Below are 21,516 nucleotides of genomic sequence, written 5' to 3'. Positions count from 1 at the left end.
ATGTTATTTAATGTTCAAACATAAAATTATATATAAACCACTTACAATTACAGCTCTCGTAAAAATTATAAATATGTAGTAAATTTATAAACAAAACGAAATGAATAAAAATAAGTCAGAAACAGCAACGTCATGGGTGATATTTTGCAAAAACTCAGTTGTCCTTGAAATTTGACTATGGTAGCAGGTTTACTGATTCTTTTGAGCAGTATTACAGAGTGTACGATGGACTTGCCCTGTGGTGGTTCCTTGGAATGAATGAAGTCTCCAAGTTTTTTAAGCAATTGCAAACCCTGTAAGAAAACTTTCATTTGTTTGTACAGCACAGTGTAATGTATATTTGGTCATCATTTGGTGTGAGTTCATTATTTATATATTAACTTTGCTTGTTTTATCTCATTAATTTGCTTTATAATTACAGTAGGATGATTTGGGCCTAACACAATTGACCCTCAAAGCAGTGCTGAATTTGCTTTGTTTCTTAGTTATTTGGTAATTTATATTATGTAATGTTAATGTGTGAATTTTAAAATTTTGTAAATACATTATTATGAAAATAAAAAAATAATACAAAAAATTATTAAAGAGATCTGCTGATTCCCGGAGAATATCTGTGAACTTCCATTTGGGAAAGAGTGATTTAGTATCACTCATAGTTGTTCTTAAATAGGTGTAATCTGATATATTAAAAATCCTACAATCTGTGGCTCTTGTTTGAATAATCTGCTTAGGCATAGTGTGAAAAATTTTGGCAAACATTAGCTAGAATAGAAGAGTTGGAGTTTTGTTACCTTTAACTGTAGGGTATCCATGTTAAATTCTTAAAAATAAATTTCGGTTTATAGTATAATTTATAAGCATAATTCCAATTTTAAATAAGTAAGTTTAATGACAGTATAATTTTTACATCTTTAAAAAAAGTTTATTTTTAATTTTAAGGGCACCTGGGTGGCTCAGTTGGTTAAGTGTCTGACTTCGGCTCAGGTCATAATCTCAGGGTTCTGGGATTAAGCCCTGTGTCCAGCTCCCCACTGAACAGGGAGTCTGCTTCTCTCCCTCTCCCTCTGCCCTTCCCTCTGCTCCTGTGCTTGCTCTCTCTCTCTCTCTCAGATAAAATCTTAAAAAAATAACTTTAAAATTTTAATTCTAGTATAGTTAACATGCAGTGTTATATTAGTTTCAGGTGTACAATATAGAGACTCAGCAATTCTATCTATACATTGCTCAGTGCTCATCATGATAAGTGTGCTCTTAATGCCCTTCACCTATTTTACCCAATCCCCAACCTGTCTCCCTGAGGTAAGCATCAGATTTGCTCTCTATAGTTAAGAGTCTGTTTCAATTTATACATCTTTTGTTTGCATCAACATTTGTGAAATTTGACATAGATATGCCTGTCTTGAAAGTAGCTGATAACAGAATCCTGGAATGTATGTTTGTATGTTTGTTTTTAAGACTTTATTTTTTTAGAGCAGTTTTAGATCCTCCGCAAAATTGAGAGGAAGGTACAGAGATTTCAACACCCCCCCACCTGATTGGTACATTTGTTACAATTGATGAACCTATGTTGACACATCATTATCACCCAAAGTCCATAGTTTACTTTAGGGTTCACTCTTGTTGTTTTACATTTTGTGGGTTTTGACAAATGTATAATGACACATATCCATTATGGTATCATACAGAGTATTTTCACTGCTCTAAAAATTCCCTGTGTTCCACCTATTCATCCCTCCCCTGACCGGCCCCTGGCAACCACTGATCTTTTACTGTCTTCATAGTCTTGCCTGTTCTAGAATGTCATATTGTTGGAATCATACAGTATGTAGACTTTTCAGATTCATCTTTTTTCATTTAGTAATATGCATGTAAGGTTCCTCCGTGCCTTTTCATGGCTTGATAACTCATTTCTTTATGCCATTGTATGATGTACCACAGTTTTTATTCATTTACCTATTGAAGGACAGACTTGGATTATTTCCAACTTTCAGCAGTTATGTATAGAGCTACCGTAAACATTCGTGTATAGGTTTTTGTGTACCCATGAGTTTCCATCTCCTTTGGGTAAATACCAAGGAGCTGAATTACTGGTTCATCTGGTAAGAGTATGTTTAGTTTTGTAGGAAACCACCAACCTGTCATCCAAAGTGGCTGTACCATTTTGCATTCCCTGATGGCATATGATGTGGAGCATCTTTTCATGTGCTTATTTGCCATCTGTATATCTTCTATGATGAGGTGTTCGTGAATGTCTTTGGCCCATATTTTAATGGAATTTTTTCCTATTGATTTTTAAGAGTTTGTATATTTTGGATAACAGTCCTTTATCAGATGTCTTTTGTAGATATTTTCTTCCAGTCTATGGTTTGTTGTCTTATTTCTCTTGACATTGTCTTCTGAAGAGTAGAAGTTTTTAATTTTAATGAAGCTTAGCTTATCAATTAATTCTTTCATGGATCATGCCTTTGATTTTGTATCTAAAAAGTTATTGCCATACCCAAGGTCACCCAGATATGGGTGTTATGTTCTAGGAGTTTCTCCTGTGTTCTAGGAGTTTCATAATTTTACAGTTTACTTTTATGTCTGTAATCCATTTTGAGTTAGTTTTTGAGAAGAGTATAAATTCTGTATCTAGATTCTTTTTTTTTTCATTTAGATGTCCAGTTTTTCCAACACAATTTGTTGAAAAGCTTATCTTTGCTCTATTGTATTGCCTTTGTTCTTTTGTTAAAGATCAGTTGACTGTATTTATGTGGGTCTATTTCTAGGCTCTCTGTTCTGTTCCATGAAACTTTTTTGTCCCTTCTTTCACCAGTACCACACTGTCTTGATTACTGTAGCTATAGAGTAAATCTTGAAGTTGAGTAGTGTTAGTCTTCCAACTTTGTTGTTCTCCTTCAATATTGTATTGCCTATTCTATGTCTTTTGCCTCCCCTTGTACATTTTAGAATCAGTTTGTTGATATACACAAAATAATTTGCTGGTATTTTGGTTGGGATTGCCTTGACTCTATATTTCAGTTTGAGAAGAATGGATAGCTTGACAGTATTGAATCTTCCAATCCATACATGGACTGTTTTTCCATTTATTTAGTTGTTTGATTTTGTTCATCAGAGTTTTGCCATGTTCCTCATATAGATCTTGCACATATTTAAAAAAATTTTTAAGATTTTATTTTTTGAGAGAGAGTGTGCGCAAGAGCATGAGGGGGAAGGGAGAGAAAGGGGCAGGAGCAGACTCCCTGCTGAGCAGCAAGCCCAATGTGGGACTCGATCCCAGGACCCTGGGACCATGATGTGAGCCCTTAACCAACTGATCCACCCAGGCGCCCCAATCTTGCACATGTTTTATTAGATATATACTTAAGTGTTTTATATTTTTGGTTATTAATGTAAATGGTATTGTGTTTTTAATGTCAAATTCCACTTGCTCACTCCTGGAAAGCAATTGACTTTTGTATATTAATTTGTATCCTGCCACCTTGCTGTAATCTCTTATTAGCTCCAAGAGTTCTTTCGTCAGTTCTTTTGGATTTCTATATAGGTAATCATGTCATCTGTGTCCTCTCCTCTCAGAGGGTTCCAGGAATAATTTTTTTCTTTTAATAGATTAGAAACCATATAGTTTTATTAAATAAAATATATTCAGTTCACACATAGTTCAAATAAAGTACTTCAAAATCCACTATGTGCTCCCTGGTCAAAAAAAACATTACAAGCAATCAAGAAGCATTCTTGTTCTTCTCATATAATGATCTAAGAGTTGTGCTTTCTTTGGTTTTCAAGACTGAGGCCAACTATTTAGTAAATATGGATGTACAGTAAATGTATGCCCTTTTAGGAAAGAGTTAGCTATACTTTGATATCTGTGAAGATTTTTTTTGTTTCAATCTCATCAGCTGATATTCATGACTTCTATATATTCATGATTTTATGACATAATTGCCATTAGGAAGATACATCAGGATTTTAATGGATTGCCAGCTTTTTTTCCTAAAGAGCGATTGGTACAGCAATATGTTTATAAGATTCAGAGTGTTCCTTTGTCTTATTTCAATGATGCCCTGAATACATACTTTACGTTGCAGAAGAAGAATGATGCCCTGAATACATACTTTATGTTGATTTACATCAATGTTATATCAGCCACAAACAGCATCTCTATTTAGGTTTTCTTCATACATTTTACATTATAGGGTCCTCAATCTTCCATAGAAAAGTAGATATATGCAAAGCCTATTTAATATAAAAGGGACTTTCATATCTTTGATACAGCATCAGTCAGCTACATGATTTCATATATAGACTAGGAACAAAGGCAGAGCATGAAGTGATATTTGTTTTTCAAAAAAAATCTCAAATACTATCAATATAAAAAAAGGTGCATTGAAAATAATTACATCTTTCCAAATATCCTCTTGATCCTTTGAAGAAGGTATATTATCAAATTAAGTGTTTTAATTTTGAATTATTCTCTATAGTAAATACTCTGATTTAGAGAAATGTCTGAAAAGTGTTAATGACTTGCTGCTTTTACTATGAATTCAAGAAAAGTTGTTGATTTTTTTTTCATTGTGCTGAGCTTTTTACTTGTTAGGATGCAGTGGTGACTTCCAAGCTCCTTACATGCACAATCAGAATCTACAAGCCTTTATAGTGCTTTTTTTTTTTTTTTAAGATTTTTATTTATTTATTTGACAGAGAGAGACACAGCGAGAGAGGGAGCACAAGCAGCAGGAGTGGGAGAGGGAGAAGCAGGCTTCCCGCTGGGCAGGGAGCCCGATGTGAGGTTCGATCCCGTGACCTGGGATCATGACCTGAGCCGAAGGCAGACGCTTAACAACTGAGCCAGCCAGGCGCCCCTCTTTATAGTGTTTTTTAAAAAGTATTTATCTTCAGCCAAATTTGGTTTCAACTCTGTTGTTAATTCAAGTATTGAGGAGAGTGAAATTACTAAGGATTAAAATAGAAAAATAATTTTGCTCTCCCTGGAAAAACATATCTAGGTTGTTAATTTTGACTGTTATACTGTATAGGAGAGAGTGGAACATAGTGGACTTTTGAACAGTTAATGACCACTCAGAGAGATAATGACAGTTGTTACATAGAAGGATTTGTAGTTTTAGAAAGTGGTTTTACATTCATTATCTTATTTGGTGTTCACACTGCTTAGAATGGTTGATACAGAGGTTTATTTCCTCTGCTTTGTAACTGAGGAAATTGAGAAACTGTTACTTTTGTCCAAATTGATATGTTGTAGCAAATAGTAGAGCTTACATAAGATAAAAGGTTTCTGGTTCAGAGGCTTGTGTACTTTCTGCTGAACCACAGTCTTTCTCTAGAACTAGGACAAGAAGATGGTGTCTAGCATTTAGCAGCATAGAATATGTATCTTTACCATTGTTTTGCCTTGGGACCTTGGAAATAATTAACCACTTTTTACTGTGTACTCTGTTTTGATACTTAGCAATTTATGTCTCATAGAGTTGTAACACTTAAAATGCTTGAGAAGAAAGGTATCTTTTATTATTTTATTTTTTTAAAAGATTTATTTTATTTATTGATGGGGGGAGAGGGTGGGGAAGAGAGGGAGAGGATCTCAAGCAGACTGTGCACTGAGCGTGGAGCCCAATGTGGGGCTTGACCCCACGACCCTGAGACCATGATCCAAGCCAAAATCAGGAGGAGGACACCCAACCAACCGAGCCACTCACACGCCCCTTTAATTATTTTTATTTTAATTTCTCATTATTTATCATGATTATTACCCATTTTTATTTACTTTGTCAGTTTTACTTATCATTATCATAATTGTTTTATCATTATTATTACTTTAATGAGATATTACATTATAGATACATTTCACACTTAGAGTGGAAGGGAAGGACAAATTCAGGAAAGTAGAAAAATGGATGCCAGAATTTATACGTTCAAATCAGTGCTACCTTTCCAAACAGTAATCTTGATAAGCTATATATTTGCTGCCATTGTTCAAAATATCCAATGGAACTAATTTTTTAAATAATGGCTATAAGATTTTCTTTGCATTTATACGAAGAGGTACCTATTCAACATTAAAGTATTAGTCAACTCAATCAGTAGTTGTTAGGTTTACATGATATTGATAATTAACATTCAGAACCTTTTCAACTAGGGTGTGTAGATTCAGAAACAATGGTTTTGATGAGTATTTTTGTAGAGTAGATTGATAGACTGAGTTATCTTTAAATTAATGATTGTTTTTTTTTTCCCCCTTAGTCAGCAGATAAGCAGCGAGCTCTAGAAGAAACCAAAGCCTACACTACCCAGTCCTTAGCAAGTGTTGCCTATCTGATAAATACCTTGGCCAACAATGTTCTACAGATGCTGGATATTCAGGCATCCCAGCTACGAAGGATGGAATCTTCAATCAATCATATTTCACAAGTGAGACTACACTGTTTCTCTGTTTTGCCTATGAGGAACACTTTTTAAACACAAGCTATCTGTATAATGCTGGCAGCCTTTACTGTGTGATTTAACTCACATGTATGATTTGGAAAATACAAATTCAGTATCAGCTTGTTTTTGATTCTTTTTGTGGAGTGATTATCTGTGATTTTTTACAAGGAAGGAGATTTTAATGGTTTCTATTAAAATTCAGTAGTCATATTAAAATAATCAGCCTTGAGGTAAAAATGTGTCTGGTTTCTTCCAACTTTTACCAAGTTTCATGTTTCTTTATCTTTTTAAAAAAATATTAATGTGATAGTCTGATCACTTCTTTTTTTTTTTCTTGGTAGGATTTTTGTTTACCAGGATGGTACATACCTCAATAATGAAAATATTAATCTAAGTGAACTTACAGAATTATCTTTATATAAAACTTAAAAAAATTAATGTTACACTTTTTCCATTTTAAAAGCCATTCTCATAATACATAGAAAAAGAATAAAATGGAAAAAAAACCCTTTTTCTACTGTTCAAACTTTTTACCTTTACTACTTTGCTTGACTTTGTTTCAATACTTTTTTCTTGTAAATAGTTTTTAAAATGTAGCTGTGATTATATTATGTATAGAATTTTGGATTTTAGTCTTTTAACTTACTATGATAACAGACATCTTCCCATGATGTTAAAAGCTCTTCATAAACATTTTCAGTGGCTGCATAATGTTGCATGTATATGTCATTGCTCTCATAACCATTTCTGTATTTTGGAGCCATTTAAATACTTCGGTGAAGGGGCGCCTGGGTGGGTCAGTCAGTTAAGCATCTGCCCTCAGCTCAGGTCATGATCCCAGGGTCCTGGGATCGAGTCCCATGTTGGGCTCCCTGCTCAGCAAGGAGTCTGTTTCTCCCTCTGCCTGCTCTGCCTGCCGCTCTCCCTGCTTGTGCTCTTTCTCTCTCTGACAAATAAATAAAAACCTTAAAAAAATTGAATAAATACTTCAGTGAAAAGCGAGTTTGTAATTGCAAAATGAATTTTAAAAAACATTAAAAAGATAAAGGTTTTGATATGCCTGCTTCTCTTTGTTGAGATCTTTGGAGCTTTTCTAGTTTAGCACTCTTGTTATTTGAGTAACTTAATGTAGTAGTCATTTTTTTAAAAAATATTATTTATTTATTTATTTATTTGTCAGAGAGCACAGCTGGGAGAGTGGCAGGCAGAGGGAGAAGTAGGCTCCTGATGTGGAACACCATCCCAGGACCCTGGGATCGTGACCTGAGCCGAAGGCAGACGCTTAACTGACTGAGACACCCAGGTGTCCCTTGATGTAGTATTCAACACTCTTTTATACCTAGATGATTAGAACTCTTCTGGAATAACAAGTTTTAAAATGTGCATCATAAAAAAAGGTACATTATATTTTCTTTTTGTTTATCGTAAGAGTTTAGGACTCTTCTGAAATTGACTAATCCAACAATTTTTCAAAGTCTGAACTTTAACTTATGTAATTAAATAAAATACCGTCCAGATAATCAAATCAGATATGGGAGGACTCACTTATATTTCTGTTGTTTGAAAGTTCATCAGACTAATTTAGAGGGATTTTGTGTTATTTAATACTAAATTTAATCTTAAATATGAATTTGCCATGGTAAGGGTTTCTTTATATCCCATATAAACTTTTTTTAAAAAATTATTTGAGAGTCAGAGACAGCACGAGATGGGGGAGGGTCAGAGGGAGAAGCAGGCTCCCCACTGAGCAGAGACCGATGTGGGACTCAATCCCAGGACCCTGAGATTATAACCTGAGCAGAAGGCAGATGCTTAACCGCCTGAGTCACCCAGGTGCCCCTAGATTTTTTTTTTTTTTTTTAAGTAGGCTCCATGCCCAGTGTGGAGCCCAATGTGGGGCTTTGAACTCATGACCCTGATCAAGACCCGACTGAGCCACCCAAGTGCTCAGTAGATTTTTGAAGATGATTCAAAACAAAAATAAAATAAATAAATAATTTTTAAAAAGAAGATTCAACATACTCAGGGCTATATAAACTTCTGTAGATTTTGTCTAATTTGCTGCTTGTTGTATTGCTGTGTCTCTTAAAGTAAAAAACAAGGGAAACCTGCAAAGAATTGGTGAGTTTCGTTTTTTTTTTTTTAATTGGTGAGCTTTAATGAATGAGAGGTAAATTTTAATCTGGAGAGACCCCTTAGAAGAAATGATGATGATGAAATGGATGAAGTTGGTTTTCTATAGGAATGTTGACAAATTGCTAATCTGATAGAGAATTTTGAATTTACACTTGAAAGTCTTAAAATTTCTGCATGTTTGAAGTCTTAGCAAAGGACCCAAAATCGAAAGAAGTGCAAATGCAGAAGAAAAATTAATATATTAGAGTTCCTAAAGAGGATGAACAGCTTGTTATTAGTTTGTAAGAGAAAGTAGGAAGATTGTGAAGGTAGAAGACAATAAGCAAATGACAGTGAAAGATAATCATCTATTTTTTTTAAGTAATCACCATACCCAGTGTGGGGCGTGATCGAACTCATGACCCCGAGATCAAGAGTCAGATGCTCTACTGACTGAGCCAGCCAGGTTCCCTAATAATTATCTGTGTTTTGATTAGAATTCTGTACTACTTTGGTAGAGGAGAGTAGCAGTCTTGAGGAAGAAAGCGAATAAGTCTACCCTAAGTTGTAGTTATATGTATTAGTTAATGAGAACACTTTATTTTTGAGTAGCACATAAATCTACGTATAATTAATAGGTCTAATTAATGCTGTCTTTTAAAGTATTTTAATGGAATAAGTGAAAAATGGGAGAGGTGAATGGATAGAGATTTAGTAGTCAGAAATAACAGGGGCCTGAGTCAGAGCCCTGAGTATGTTGAATCTTCTTTTTAAAAATTATTTATTTATTTTATTTTTGTTTTGAGTCATCTTCATTTGGAGTTGAACAATCCCTGGATGGGTGAGGGATCTGCAGCTGTCCAACACCTGTTAATTCTATACAAAATAGTATGTTGGGTGAGAGGTTGAATAGGAGAAATGGGGTGATGAAGGCTATATCTAAGAAATGAGTAATTTTTAAGAAAATTACATATTTTTTATCATTTGGTTTAAGGATTGAAATATTTTTCAATTATGTTTAATGTACAGGTAGAGTTGTTTGTTTTAAAAGTCAGTTGAACATCAAAACTGTTACACTTTTTAAGCTGAAAGATTATAGTATGAGAAAATATTTTCTGTTTACAAGGCAAATACTCAGTAAATACTCTAAATACAAGGATTGGCAAGGTTTTTCTGTGAAGGGCCAGATAGTCAATATTTTAGGCTTTGTGGGCCAGATATGGGATATCAGTCTCATTCTTCTCTCTGTATGTTTTTAAACAACTATTTAAAAATGTAAAAAATATTTTTAGCTTGTAGGTGATATAAAAGCAGTCTGCAGGCCAGATTTGGCATGTAAGCTGTAGTTTGCAAGCCCTTGTTCTAAAATACTGTTTTTTCCAAATGTTTGGTACTTATATTTTTTATTATTCTTATGCTTTATTAAAAATATTATGTTTATAGAGGGAGCCAGGAAGTTCTTACAATATCTTGAGACTAGATTTTTTTTCTCCAATTTGAGCAAAAATAGTAGGTTCCAAGAATTGAGAGAGAAGATTGGGTTGAAGAAGCAAAGAAATGGAGGTTCAGTCAGGTCAAAGACAAGATCACATGTTTGTTGGAATGGTAGTAGGTATCAGGAGTTGTTTTGTAAAGATTGTCTGGTAGAGTGGTTGAGGACTAGGAGATACTAGATTCTGAGGTATTTGGTTTCTTTCCTTATCAGTATCTTTTTCCTGTCTCCTGGGTAAGAACCTTATCACTCTTCAGCCTCTTGTGCTCTAGCTATTTCTCCATAGGTTTGGGAGCGGGGAGGGTCAGGGGTCTAGGTTTTACTTTGGTTCTTCTGCTGACTTGCCTGACATTTGACCTACTTGAACTTCAGTTTTCTCGTTTGTAAAATGGTAGGACTGATTAGATGATTTCTGAGCTATCTTCCATTTTGAATTCTTTTTTCTTTTGAGATTCTCACAAATGAACTTGATTTATATTTGCTTTTTTTCTTTCTATTCTGCTGGCTTTGCTATTCACCTCAATCTGTGCCCCACTAAACTCAACCTTCTATCACTCTGATGTAACAACTATTTTCTAATTAGAATCTGAGGATGGGAATTCCATTGACTCTACCAATTATGTATCATGAAGATGTATCAGGAACATACATAGTTGTGTTCAACACAACAAAGTAGTAACTCCTCCTCTAAATGTCAAAGGTTTTGAAAAACAGGATAGAATTGATTACAAGTATTTAGTATCAGACTTTTTTTGTAGTAAATGGATAATAGGGTGTTAAGTAGTGTACTAATTTATACCACACTCACCATCAGAAGTATTAGGATAGGTTCTCGATATGGATTACCTTAGGGATTTTAAAGATCGCAATTTTATTATTATTATTATTTTAAGATTTTTATTTTTAAGTAATCTCTTACACCCATTGTGGGGCTTGCACTTAGAACCCTGAGATCACGCTCCACTGAGTGAGCAGCCAGGTGCCCCAAGGATGGCAGGTTTGTTTATTTTTTTTAAGATTTATTTTATTTTTTAAATAAATGATTCTAATACTTTCTTCTTCAAGATTTTTTTTTCTTTAAGATTTTTATCCATTTATTTGATAGAGAGAGAGTGAGAGAACCCAAGTAGGGGGAGTAGCAGAGGGAGAAGAAGAAGCAGGCTCCTCGCTGAGCAGGGAGCCTGACATAGGGCTCAATCCCAGGACTCTGGGATCATGACCTGAGCTGAAGGCAGACGCTTAACCGACTGCCTTCAAAATTCAATTTTAAATTAAGGAAGTCCTACTAAAGACTATCAATATGTAATTATGCATAGAAAGTAGGATTTATACAGTTCTTAAATTAACTTCTTATGTATAGTTTATATCATTTTATTAAAAAATGAATAACTGAAAATTACCATTTAGTAGTAAGTAATTTATTTTATGGAAGATGAATAATTTAAAGCATATTTGTCATTTAAATAATTAAATGCTTATTTGAAACATTAACTTACTAATAAAAAAATGGAGACATATTTGAAAACATCCAACTTAGTTGAGTTAATCCACTATAGCTATTTGCAGATGTTTTCCCACACATATGGTCAGCTGCCTGAGGTAGTGCTGTGCAGTACAGTCAACTCTCAATTATCAGTGTTAATGGGACACAACAGAGCATGGATAATCCTAAAACAAAGTACTTTATACAGTACCTTCTTGATATCTGTTGTGGCTTGTGTATGTGCTTGAATCCATGAAGGAAATGTGAGAATGGGTCTCAGGCTTGCAAGGGAGCTGGGAGCCAGTATGACTATCTCAAGGTGATAGGTGTTTTAGAGGCCTTGGGTTTGGCACTGCATAGCTGAGGTGTCTTGGGGGGAGCCTGCAGCATGTGAGATCAGACTTGACAGTCGCAATGAGAAGGATAGAGAAACAAATTGATAAGGATCTGTTAATAATAAGAGTAGTCCACACAGTTGCAGTGATATTACTTGGTGTGTTTTTGGTTAACAGGTAGCAAAAAACAATGGTGTTTATTAGAAGTGTACTTGCATTAGTTTTGGTAGTCTTTGCTTTTTAAACACATTCTTTACTTGCCACAGGTAAGTGCTATTATTGAGACCTTTACTAAATAAGAATAAATTTATTGTCATGTAACTAGTTAGTTACTTCAGAAGTCCAGGACAAATTTGGAATACTTTTTACTTACTATTAAAATTCTTCCTAAATATCAATGTTGAACTTGTACTTCCAAAATTTAACTTCAATGCATTCTAGTTTTGTAATGTCAAAGAATATTATGAAGGCAAATGCAGTGGTGATTAGTGAAAGCTATGAATTTAAGAAAAACAGAGTAGCCATATTTTTTAATTAAAAACATCATAGGAGCTTTACAAAAATTCTTTTAAAACTGACAGTTGGCTGTGAGTTGATGAGTGCTGAAGCTCGATGTTAGGTATATATAGAGAGGGGAGTGTTCATTCTATTACTCTATCTAGTTTGAATATGATTTTCCCCAAAAGAAAGCTTTGAAAATTTGAAGTAGGTGATTGCTGAAAATTTCAGAATGTTATGGATCAAATTTTCTCCTCCTTTGTTTTCGGTTATTATTCAGACTCCAAATAAAACCATAGCTATTTTCTGAATGTATATTTGATTTTTGTTCACAAGAACTCCTACATTCAACCTAGTATGGTAGTAGGATGGTAAGAATACAAATTATGCTCTTTGATTTTCTTAACCATTTATTACTTTTATTAATGTAGATGTTTTTAAAAAGCTAATGACACCAAATATCTGTACTTAGCCAGTCACTAGAGACATTAATCTCTTAAGTCAACTCTTGTAACAAGTTTGGAAACAATGAGTGCATAATGTAAGGACAAGTGAATTTATTCTTTCCTCTACATCATTGGTTTTCAAGCAAGGAGTTATTCCCTCCATGGGGACATTTGGCAATGTCAGACACTTTTGGTTATCACAACTTGGTTTGGGGGAGTGCTACAGGTCTACTGGGATACTTCTTCACATCATACAATACTCGGTACAGCCTCCCACAACAAAAAATTATCAAAATGTCAGGAGTGTTGCTGTTGAGAAACCCTGCTCTAGTTTTTCTAAGATGTAGGAATTCTTTTAGAGTAGACAACTAAGAATATTATATAACCAAACTAAAATCTTTTGATTTTCCATGGATGTATGCTGTTAAGAATTATGTTTTAAACATGCCTTCAGTTTTTGCTGAGAATTTATAAAAGAAGCAACATTTTTCTCTTCAAAATTCCTCCAACCAATTCCTTTTAAAGTTTAGTGCTGGGAAAATTGTCCTTCCTGATGAAGGGTTATGTTTTCTTGTAACTCACTGCACTTTGCCTTCCCTCGCAAGAAGCTGCTATTTTCCTTTGCTATATTGGTTTTTGTTTTATCCTTAGTGTAATGATCTGCGGGTTTGGGCTGTGTGTTTGTGTGCATATAAAGTGAACAAAAAAGTAGTATGTAAGTGCCTCCAGTTCCCAGGCTTGATTGGGTGTTTTCAGTGCTTTTTAAAAAAAGTCTCAATTTTTTTCAGACAGTTAAAAAATATGTGCTTACTATAAAATGTAACCATATATTAATGCAGATATGGAAAGTTGCTTCCCCATTTTTGTTCTCCAGAAATTTATTAATATTTTCACCACAAAAATTTGAAACTGAATTTTAATTTGCAGTAAACTTAGAATTCTATGGGTGGTTGGGTTTGCATTCTTATGGTTTCTTTTTTTTTTTAAGATTTTATTTATTTATTTGTCAGAGAGAACACAAGCAGAGGGAGAAGCAGCCTCCCTGTTGAGCAGGGAGCATGAGAGCCTAATGTGGGACTCGATCCCAGGACCCTGGGATCATGACCTGAGTCGAAGGCAGACGCTTAACCAGCTGAGCCACCCAGGCGTCCCTTATGGTTTCATTTTTGAATAGGATAATTACATTTCTAAAAACTGGAATAGAAACTGTCTCAAGAAGATTACATTCTCTGATAAATTTTCTCTTATTGATATGGTGAAGACCAGTTATAAAAAAAAGGTATCCAAAAAAGTACCATATTTTCTTTGGTTTTTGTTTATTTTGAAGCATACTTAATACATATGAAATCTTCCTAGCCCATGTTTTGAATGATTCAGGATGACTCATTAAAAATTATTCAAAATGAGATTTTTATTTCTCTGAAGTTAAAAGTAAGTAAATACCAATATTATCACTAATATATAAATTTCTTTTTTTCTGTTACAGTAGCTCTCCCAAGTAGTTGGAAAGAAAAGCAGATTTTGTAATTTTTACTTAACATGCTCAGAAAAAGCTCAAAGATTATTTTTGCCTTAAAAAGAAATATTTAAAATGATAAGGTTACTACCTTGGCCAGGCTTTGATTTGATGCTTCATTTAGATACTAGTTGTGAAGCTTATGGATACTGTTGCTTTTAAGATCTTTTGGTTGAAATAGGAGGCTTCGGATTTGTTTCAAGTTCCCTTCATACCTTGAGTAGTTTAGAGGAATAATCAGCTTTCAGATTTCTTTCTTTGTTTTTTAAATGTTATTTATTTTTTATTTTTTAAATATTTTATTTATTTATTTGACAGAGAGAGACACAGCGAGAGAGGGAACACAAGCAGGGGGAGTGGGAGAAGGAGAAACAGGCTTCCCACTGAGCAGGGAGCCCAATGCGGGGCTCGATCCCAGGACCCTGGGATCATGACCTGAGCTGCAGGCAGACACTTAACGACTAAGCCACCCAGGCATCCCGACTATTTTTATACTTTTATATTTATATTTTGTATTTATATTTTAGGGCTCTTTTTTTTTTTTGTAAATAAAAAGGCATTTGAACACCAATGGAAATTATACTAACAGGTTATTTTACAATGTAACCAAATTAATACCTGGGGCTTTCTTTATCATTATGTTAGTTTAAATATTAACGGAGGGGAAAAAATTAGCATTCTTTAACCCACAGGTTGGCACACTTCTGTAAGGGCCCAGCTAAGAGATACTTGAGGCTTTGCAGGCCATGCAGTCTTTGTTTTAACTACTCATCTCTGCCCTTGTAGTGTGAAAATATGTAAGCAAGTAGAATAGCTATGGTCCAATAAAATTTTATTTATGGAAACTTGGAGTTTGCATAAATATGGAAATTTGAAGTCTAATTTTCACATGTCATGACATTATTTTTCTTCTTTTTAAAAACCGTGAAAACATGTAAACACTACTCCTGGGTTGTAAAAAACAAAACAAAACAAAAAACCACTTCAGGTTGTTAAAAACAGGTTGTGGACCAGATTTGGTCTGCCAGCCATGATTTGCCAACCCTTGTTTTAGCGTAAGAATGGAGAAAGCCAGTAGGTCCAAAAAGGACAAAATTTAGCAGTTGGGGTTAAGTATATGAATAATGATATTAAATCTATAAGCATTTATATTTTGATTTTTCTGGGCAATAGAGCTATACATTTTTGTGTTGTGTTTATATTATATTTTGCAGACCGTTGATATTCATAAAGAGAAAGTTGCAAGAAGAGAGATCGGTATTTTGACTACCAATAAAAACACTTCAAGGACACATAAGATTATTGCTCCAGCCAATCTTGAACGACCAGTTCGTTATATTAGAAAACCTATTGACTATACAATTCTAGATGATATTGGACATGGAGTAAAGGTAAGTATAATTTTTGTCAACCTTTTAAAAACAATAGTCCATAATGGAACTAACTCTTTAGAAAATTAAGCTTTTGTTTTTTCTTTCCTGGAGGCCCAAGTTTTGGCCCAGTTGTGGTTCTGAAGATTCCTTGCTGCTGCAACTATTTTATCCTTCTTGCTGCTTCTTAGTGCTGTTTTCAAGTTTTAAATAGTCATCTTTAAATGAATTGCGTTTATGTAACCAGTTATGAGACTACCTCATATAGATCGGGCACATAAGTGTGGTATAATTTTTCTAATCTTTTAATGATTTAATATGACTGATTAAAAAATTACTCAGCATGTTCTTAAAGTATCTACCTTATCTCAAACATTTATCAACAAAGCTTTGGCATTTTCAGAAAGAACATGTATAAACAACCATGTGCTTTGAAACGTTCTAAAATAATTTTACCTTAACATTTTGGGTGAGAATAGTGTAGATGAAAGTAGTATGTGAATTAATATTTCCACTGCTTTTGAGTATGTAGCCATTATATATTTTGGCTATTTTTTTTTAAATGTATTAGAGTGTCTGCTGTATATGTATAGTGCCATGATCAAAACTGAGGTGCATATAAATTTCATTTACATTGGTATTTATACTTGAGAAACTATTTGGAGCTTCAGCTAAGTATTAAGTTAAAGCTTTCACCTTAATCAGTGATTTGAAAGGCAATGACTTATCAAATGTGACTTTGAATAAATATTTACATACGTGAGAAACTGTATAGTTTATACAGTTGATGTATGTCTATATAAGCAAATTTAAACTAAAAAAATACCCTATTACTATGGCTAGAAATCAGTTAAATGTAAATTTAATGTAGGTCTGGGTAAAAGAAAATATACAGTGTAAGTTTTTAAAAATTTTTTTTCTTAGAATTTTGATATAAGCACTATTTGGAATTTGATATTTAATTTTATAAAATACTTAAAATTTTATAATTTTGAGGTTTATTCAAGGCTAATAACTGCTAATAGAAAATTTTAGGGTAATGCCAGAATCTAATTACAAAAGGCACTTAGATGTATAAAACATAATATTTGTGCTTGTCCACTTATATAATAAACACATGATTTCCTTCCCACTCCAGTTCTTTCTTAATTCAAGTAAAATGTTCTTTTGGGACTCTAGTCTTTCTTGTTATTTGGACTTTTAGTGTTTAGGGATCACTGTTTGAAGAAATCTTTAATAAAGTTAAGTTTTTGAATAAAACAATGTCATATAATTTCATCAAAAAAACCCTCCTGTTCATGACACATTCTGCTTTGACCACTCTTTCTATGATCTACTGAAACATTATTTTTTAATGCTGAATGCTTAACTTGTTTTTTCTTTGTTTTTTTCCTTTCTCTTCACATCCTGAAGTTCCAACTAACCTTTCAATGCTTTTTTCCCTTACCTCTTTTATTTGCTCCATTTATGCATTAAGTGGTTGCTTAGATTTAAGGTAAGAGATTCCAGGGCTGGATTTCCATTCTTTATTCTTATGTAGAGTATTACATATGGGGAGTGAAGAGATATTTGGCACTTGGCCTTCTAAAATCAACAAATAATTCCTCTTTTTAATTTTAAAAAAATTTTTGTCATGCAACTCTGTGGTGTGTTTTCATGTTCTGTGAGGGCAGATTTTTTGTCTGTTTTGTTCACCTGTCCTGTGTGCCTAAAACAGTGCCTGATGCATACACTAGGTGCTTAATAAATGTTTTTTATTCAAAAATGCTTATTTTGCAATGTTAATATATTTTGTGAAACTAAAATATAAGTTGCCCTATCATAAAATGTCTTTATGAAGTAAAATTAGATGGACTTTTGTAAATGTAGAATTTATTTTATGGATTGGAGGGCCAATTATTGTGCTTTATTTAACCCTCCCCCTGTGTAATAGCCTTTTTATTCTATAAATGGTGTGCTTTATTATACATCTTGTGGCCGGTATGTCATTATCTCTTGACTCTTATTCAATGTAAAGAAATTGAGAAGTGGAAAATATTCTGTGTTAGTTTTTTTTAAGTTGCAGTATCATGTATTTTGCAAAAAGCAAAATTAGTTTCTCTTTTTGAAATTGCTATATAAGATATATATCTCAGTATAAACTCACTCTAAGAGTTTTACTAGCTGAGTATTATATCAAAACATTACAAGTTCATGAGTGTTTAACAAAATACACATTAAGAATTAGAGAAGTAAGTTTTAGTAACACTTGAGGGTTTGTTTTTCACATTTTAGTATTTTGGAGAATTAATGGTAAAAGACATTCAAGTGTATTCAAGAAGCGTTTAAATAGAAGGTTACTAAAATTATTTCACCAAACTGAGCATGTATTTCCTTTTTGTTCTTATTTTCTTAGCTGAACTTTATAATTTCTTTTCAAATACATTTTCTTTCCAAAACCCTGTTATTTGCCATGTCTTCAGTATAGAAAGTGTTAACAAGAAGATAACTGAGATCTGAATCATTAGCTACTGATACTAACTATGGCCACAGACATTTCAACAGATCCTGGTAGAGAGATGTGACTAGAGGAGTCAAGCAAATAAACTTATTGCTGAGTAGAATGTTGGGTCCAAGCCCTCAGTTTTGGTGAGTGGGGCATGTGGAATTGTGAGGATATTCCTTCTGCATTAAATACAAAGAACTAGACCCAAAGCAGTGTGTGACTACCTTGGCTCTTTTCCTGTAAATACTATATTCAAATTTTAGCTATTGATGTGTTTTCTCCAAAGTGATAAAAGTGCACAGAAAGATTACCTGAAGGAAAAACACAGAAATGGACCAATTCTTTTCCCCTTTTAGACCAGCTTGCTTAAGCTACTATCCCATATTTCCTCCAAACTCTACAATGATTCCTTCTTGACCTTCCTGGATTCAGGATCTGTTCCAGGTGGGAGATAGACCAAAATGAGTAGGAAATGAGAGAAGCCCCTAGAAAGCAAGGAAATACCACACTTGTATTAGATTCCTTAATGTCTTTGCTGTGTGTACCAGAAAGCTCCACTCGTGAGTACTGTGGCTCTATGTAGGTGTTTCTGCAATATCTGGGTAGGGTTGCCTGGTAAGAAGAGTACCCTGAATTCATCCTAGAAGCTAGAATGCACCAGTGCTGTGTCTTTTCTTTCTTCCTGTCCTCCTTGTGAATGTCTGTCTTCTCTGTAAACTTGTAGCACATGGTTAATAATTTTAAGTGAACCATAACAAAGTAGAGTGAAAAAAATGTTCAGCGTAGGGGGCCTGGGTGGCTCAGTCATTAAGCATCTGCCTTCAGCTCAGGTCGTGATCCCAGGGTCCTGGGAATCGAGCCCCACATCAGGCTCCCTGCTGGGCAGGAAGCCTGCTTCTCCCTCTCCCACTCCCCCTGCTTGTGTTCCTGCTCTCGCTGTCTCTCTCTCTCTCAAATAAATAAAATCTTAAAAAAAATGTTCAGCATGTAACAAATCATTTCTCTTTTTATTCTGGTATTGAAATATGAGTGGTTTTGGAAGGGTTATTAATGGAATAATTTAATACATTAAAGTAGAAAATAGAATTAAAGAGGAAATGTTATAGTTGGAAGGGACTGCAGATAATAAACTAGTTCAGTGGTTTCCAACTGATCTTGGAGACCTGTGGATTATATCAAGTGCCCTAGAGGTCTCCTGATGTTTGTTGGTAGGATTATCTGCTACTTCGATTTCCTCAGTTCTCCATGAACTCTATGTTTGCACTTGTTGCTGTCAGACTTTTGATGCCTCTCAGACAGACTCTAAACAAAGATCACCCTTGGAGGCCATACACATGGAATTTGACTTAGAAGAATCCTCCATACTAAAAGTTGAATTTTTAACATTTTATATAGCATGTTCTCATGGTGGTTCATGGTCCTTTTCATCTGAAATTTAGGTTATTTTTTCCTTTAGTTGACTGGGGAGAACAAGTTGTAGAGTTTAATTCATAAGAACTTTGAAAACAATGTGGTGATATTTTTACAACAAAAGGCATAAAAAGCTAAAGGGTGGAATGCCATATTGGAAGTGTTTTCATATGTACCTGAGGCCATAGAAAAATGGAATTTACCTTGAACTGGGATACCTTTCTTTGAAATGGATTTTTCTTTTGAAAGCAGTGAAATTGTCCCTCATGAAGCTAAGCTTTAGTACTTTTTAAATAAGTATATTAATCAAAAATAGTAAGGACTACTAATCTGTTAGTGTAGTATTTATTTCAGTTGAATATGTTGTGCAAGCAGATTCTAAAGGAGGGGTTAAGGATTTGTTTTACAATTAACACATTAAGAATATAACACTTCTGAAAATTTTGCTTGGGATCTTTAAGATCCTTAACGCTGTGTAAAAAATGGCTTTAGTTTTTCACTCGAGTGTGTTCTTTAACAAGTGTTGTTATTCTCTACAGAAGGATGATAAATTGCTTCTCACATTTCCAGCTTTCACGTGCAGCTCAGGGGTCACTCTTGAGCATTTATCTGACACATCATTTGGAGGGAAAACTCCAAAGCAGCAACCCTTGGGAGACCCATCTGGTTTTGCCTATTCCAGTCTTAAGCCACCAATTCTATTTTGGCGAAGGCCGGTTGTCAGAAAGTATTTTTAAAATCAAACAGATTTGCTCATCTTTATTCCTCTTGTCCTTCTTTCTTTACCTCTCTTCCCCCTTATTCCTACTCTTTTATTCCCTTATATCTGTATCGGATTATTTCAGGACTCTTAGTACCTTGGGCTTTTTGTCTTTCTCTTACTAAAAACTTTACCTCTTCTGAATTCATAGTCGAACTCCAGATTACAGCTTTGATTTCCCTCCAAAGATCTCCTGGTCCTTTTCCTGTCAGCCCTGGGAATTGAAGTAGGAACATACGTCCTCTGAGGAGAGGGATGGAGCCTCTAGGAAGCCCAAGAACTCTGTCCTGGCCGGGGCCATGGGGACTAACACTGGACAGTGAATGAAGGCCCAGAGGTGCCTGACCACAGCCTCCGCCCGTCCTCACTACTCCACGTCCAGATACAGACTCTACGTAGTGCTCTTCTCTCTGTGTATTGAAATCCTGCTCTTTTTTTTTTTCTTTTTAAACAACAGTCCAGCTTAGATTTTTCTCTAAACCTTTCTGTAGTTTTTCCTTCTCATATTGATATTTCTTTTTTGGAGATTTCTATATAATTTGTAGACATTCTTTTTTGCTTAAAACACAGGAGTCTTATTCCACAATACTCTAAGTTCCTTAAAAGCAGAGGAATCATTTTATAGGCCTTTGTGTCCCGTTCTACCCCACCAAATGTCTCCCTTAGTTTTCATATTTCTTTTCCCTTGTACCTAGTAGTCTGGTAGGTGAGTGGTTGAGAAATGAAGGATATACCACAGATACCATTTTAGAATGTGTCTGCCACTGTTTTATCATAGCAGGTCATATGTCAGTGGGAGATTTCTTCATAGCAGAAGTGACGTCCTTTGTGAACTTAGAGATACCTGGCCAGCCAGCTTTATAAAAAATACTGAAGTTCACAGGGTACTGGAAAGCACTGAGTTTTATAATGAACATTATATTATGATATATCAAGGTTCAAGGAGGTATTGAATGTACCAAAAAAGCATATGAAGCAAGAAAGGTAGGAGCATTGTAGAAAAAAATATTAAGGCATAAGAATGGGCCTGATGCTTGGTGCTAGTTTGTAGAGATCTCCAAAGCCTCGGAAATAGGACCACTCTTTGAACATAAAGGAACTTTTCTACCTCCAGTTTTATCTGCATTCCTTAGTCACAGGCCAGTGGCAAAGTATTTGAGCTTTA

The 21,516-nt window shown here is 34.4% G+C and overlaps 1 protein-coding gene across 16 annotated transcripts in view; it reads left to right on the top strand.

The window, feature by feature from the left end:
- The window catches only part of ABI2 (abl interactor 2), a 157,527-nt gene that overhangs the window by 57,483 nt on the left and 78,528 nt on the right, over positions 1–21,516 (top strand). For all 16 annotated transcript variants that reach the window (XM_028112156.2, XM_028112155.2, XM_028112158.2 and 13 more), the window contains exons 2-3: positions 6,259–6,426; positions 15,541–15,717. In XM_028112156.2, the coding sequence (XP_027967957.1) occupies positions 6,259–6,426; positions 15,541–15,717 (345 nt within the window). The remainder of the gene's footprint in view (positions 1–6,258; positions 6,427–15,540; positions 15,718–21,516) is intronic.

The sequence above is a fragment of the Eumetopias jubatus genome, unplaced genomic scaffold (assembly GCF_037043125.1).
Source record: "Eumetopias jubatus isolate StellerSeaLion01/CBP00866 unplaced genomic scaffold, mEumJub1_p1.0 scaffold_3, whole genome shotgun sequence".
Taxonomy (NCBI): Eukaryota; Metazoa; Chordata; class Mammalia; order Carnivora; family Otariidae; genus Eumetopias; species Eumetopias jubatus.
The sequence above is the reverse complement of the archived record's forward strand: the minus strand, read 5'-3'. Positions and strand labels throughout refer to the sequence as shown.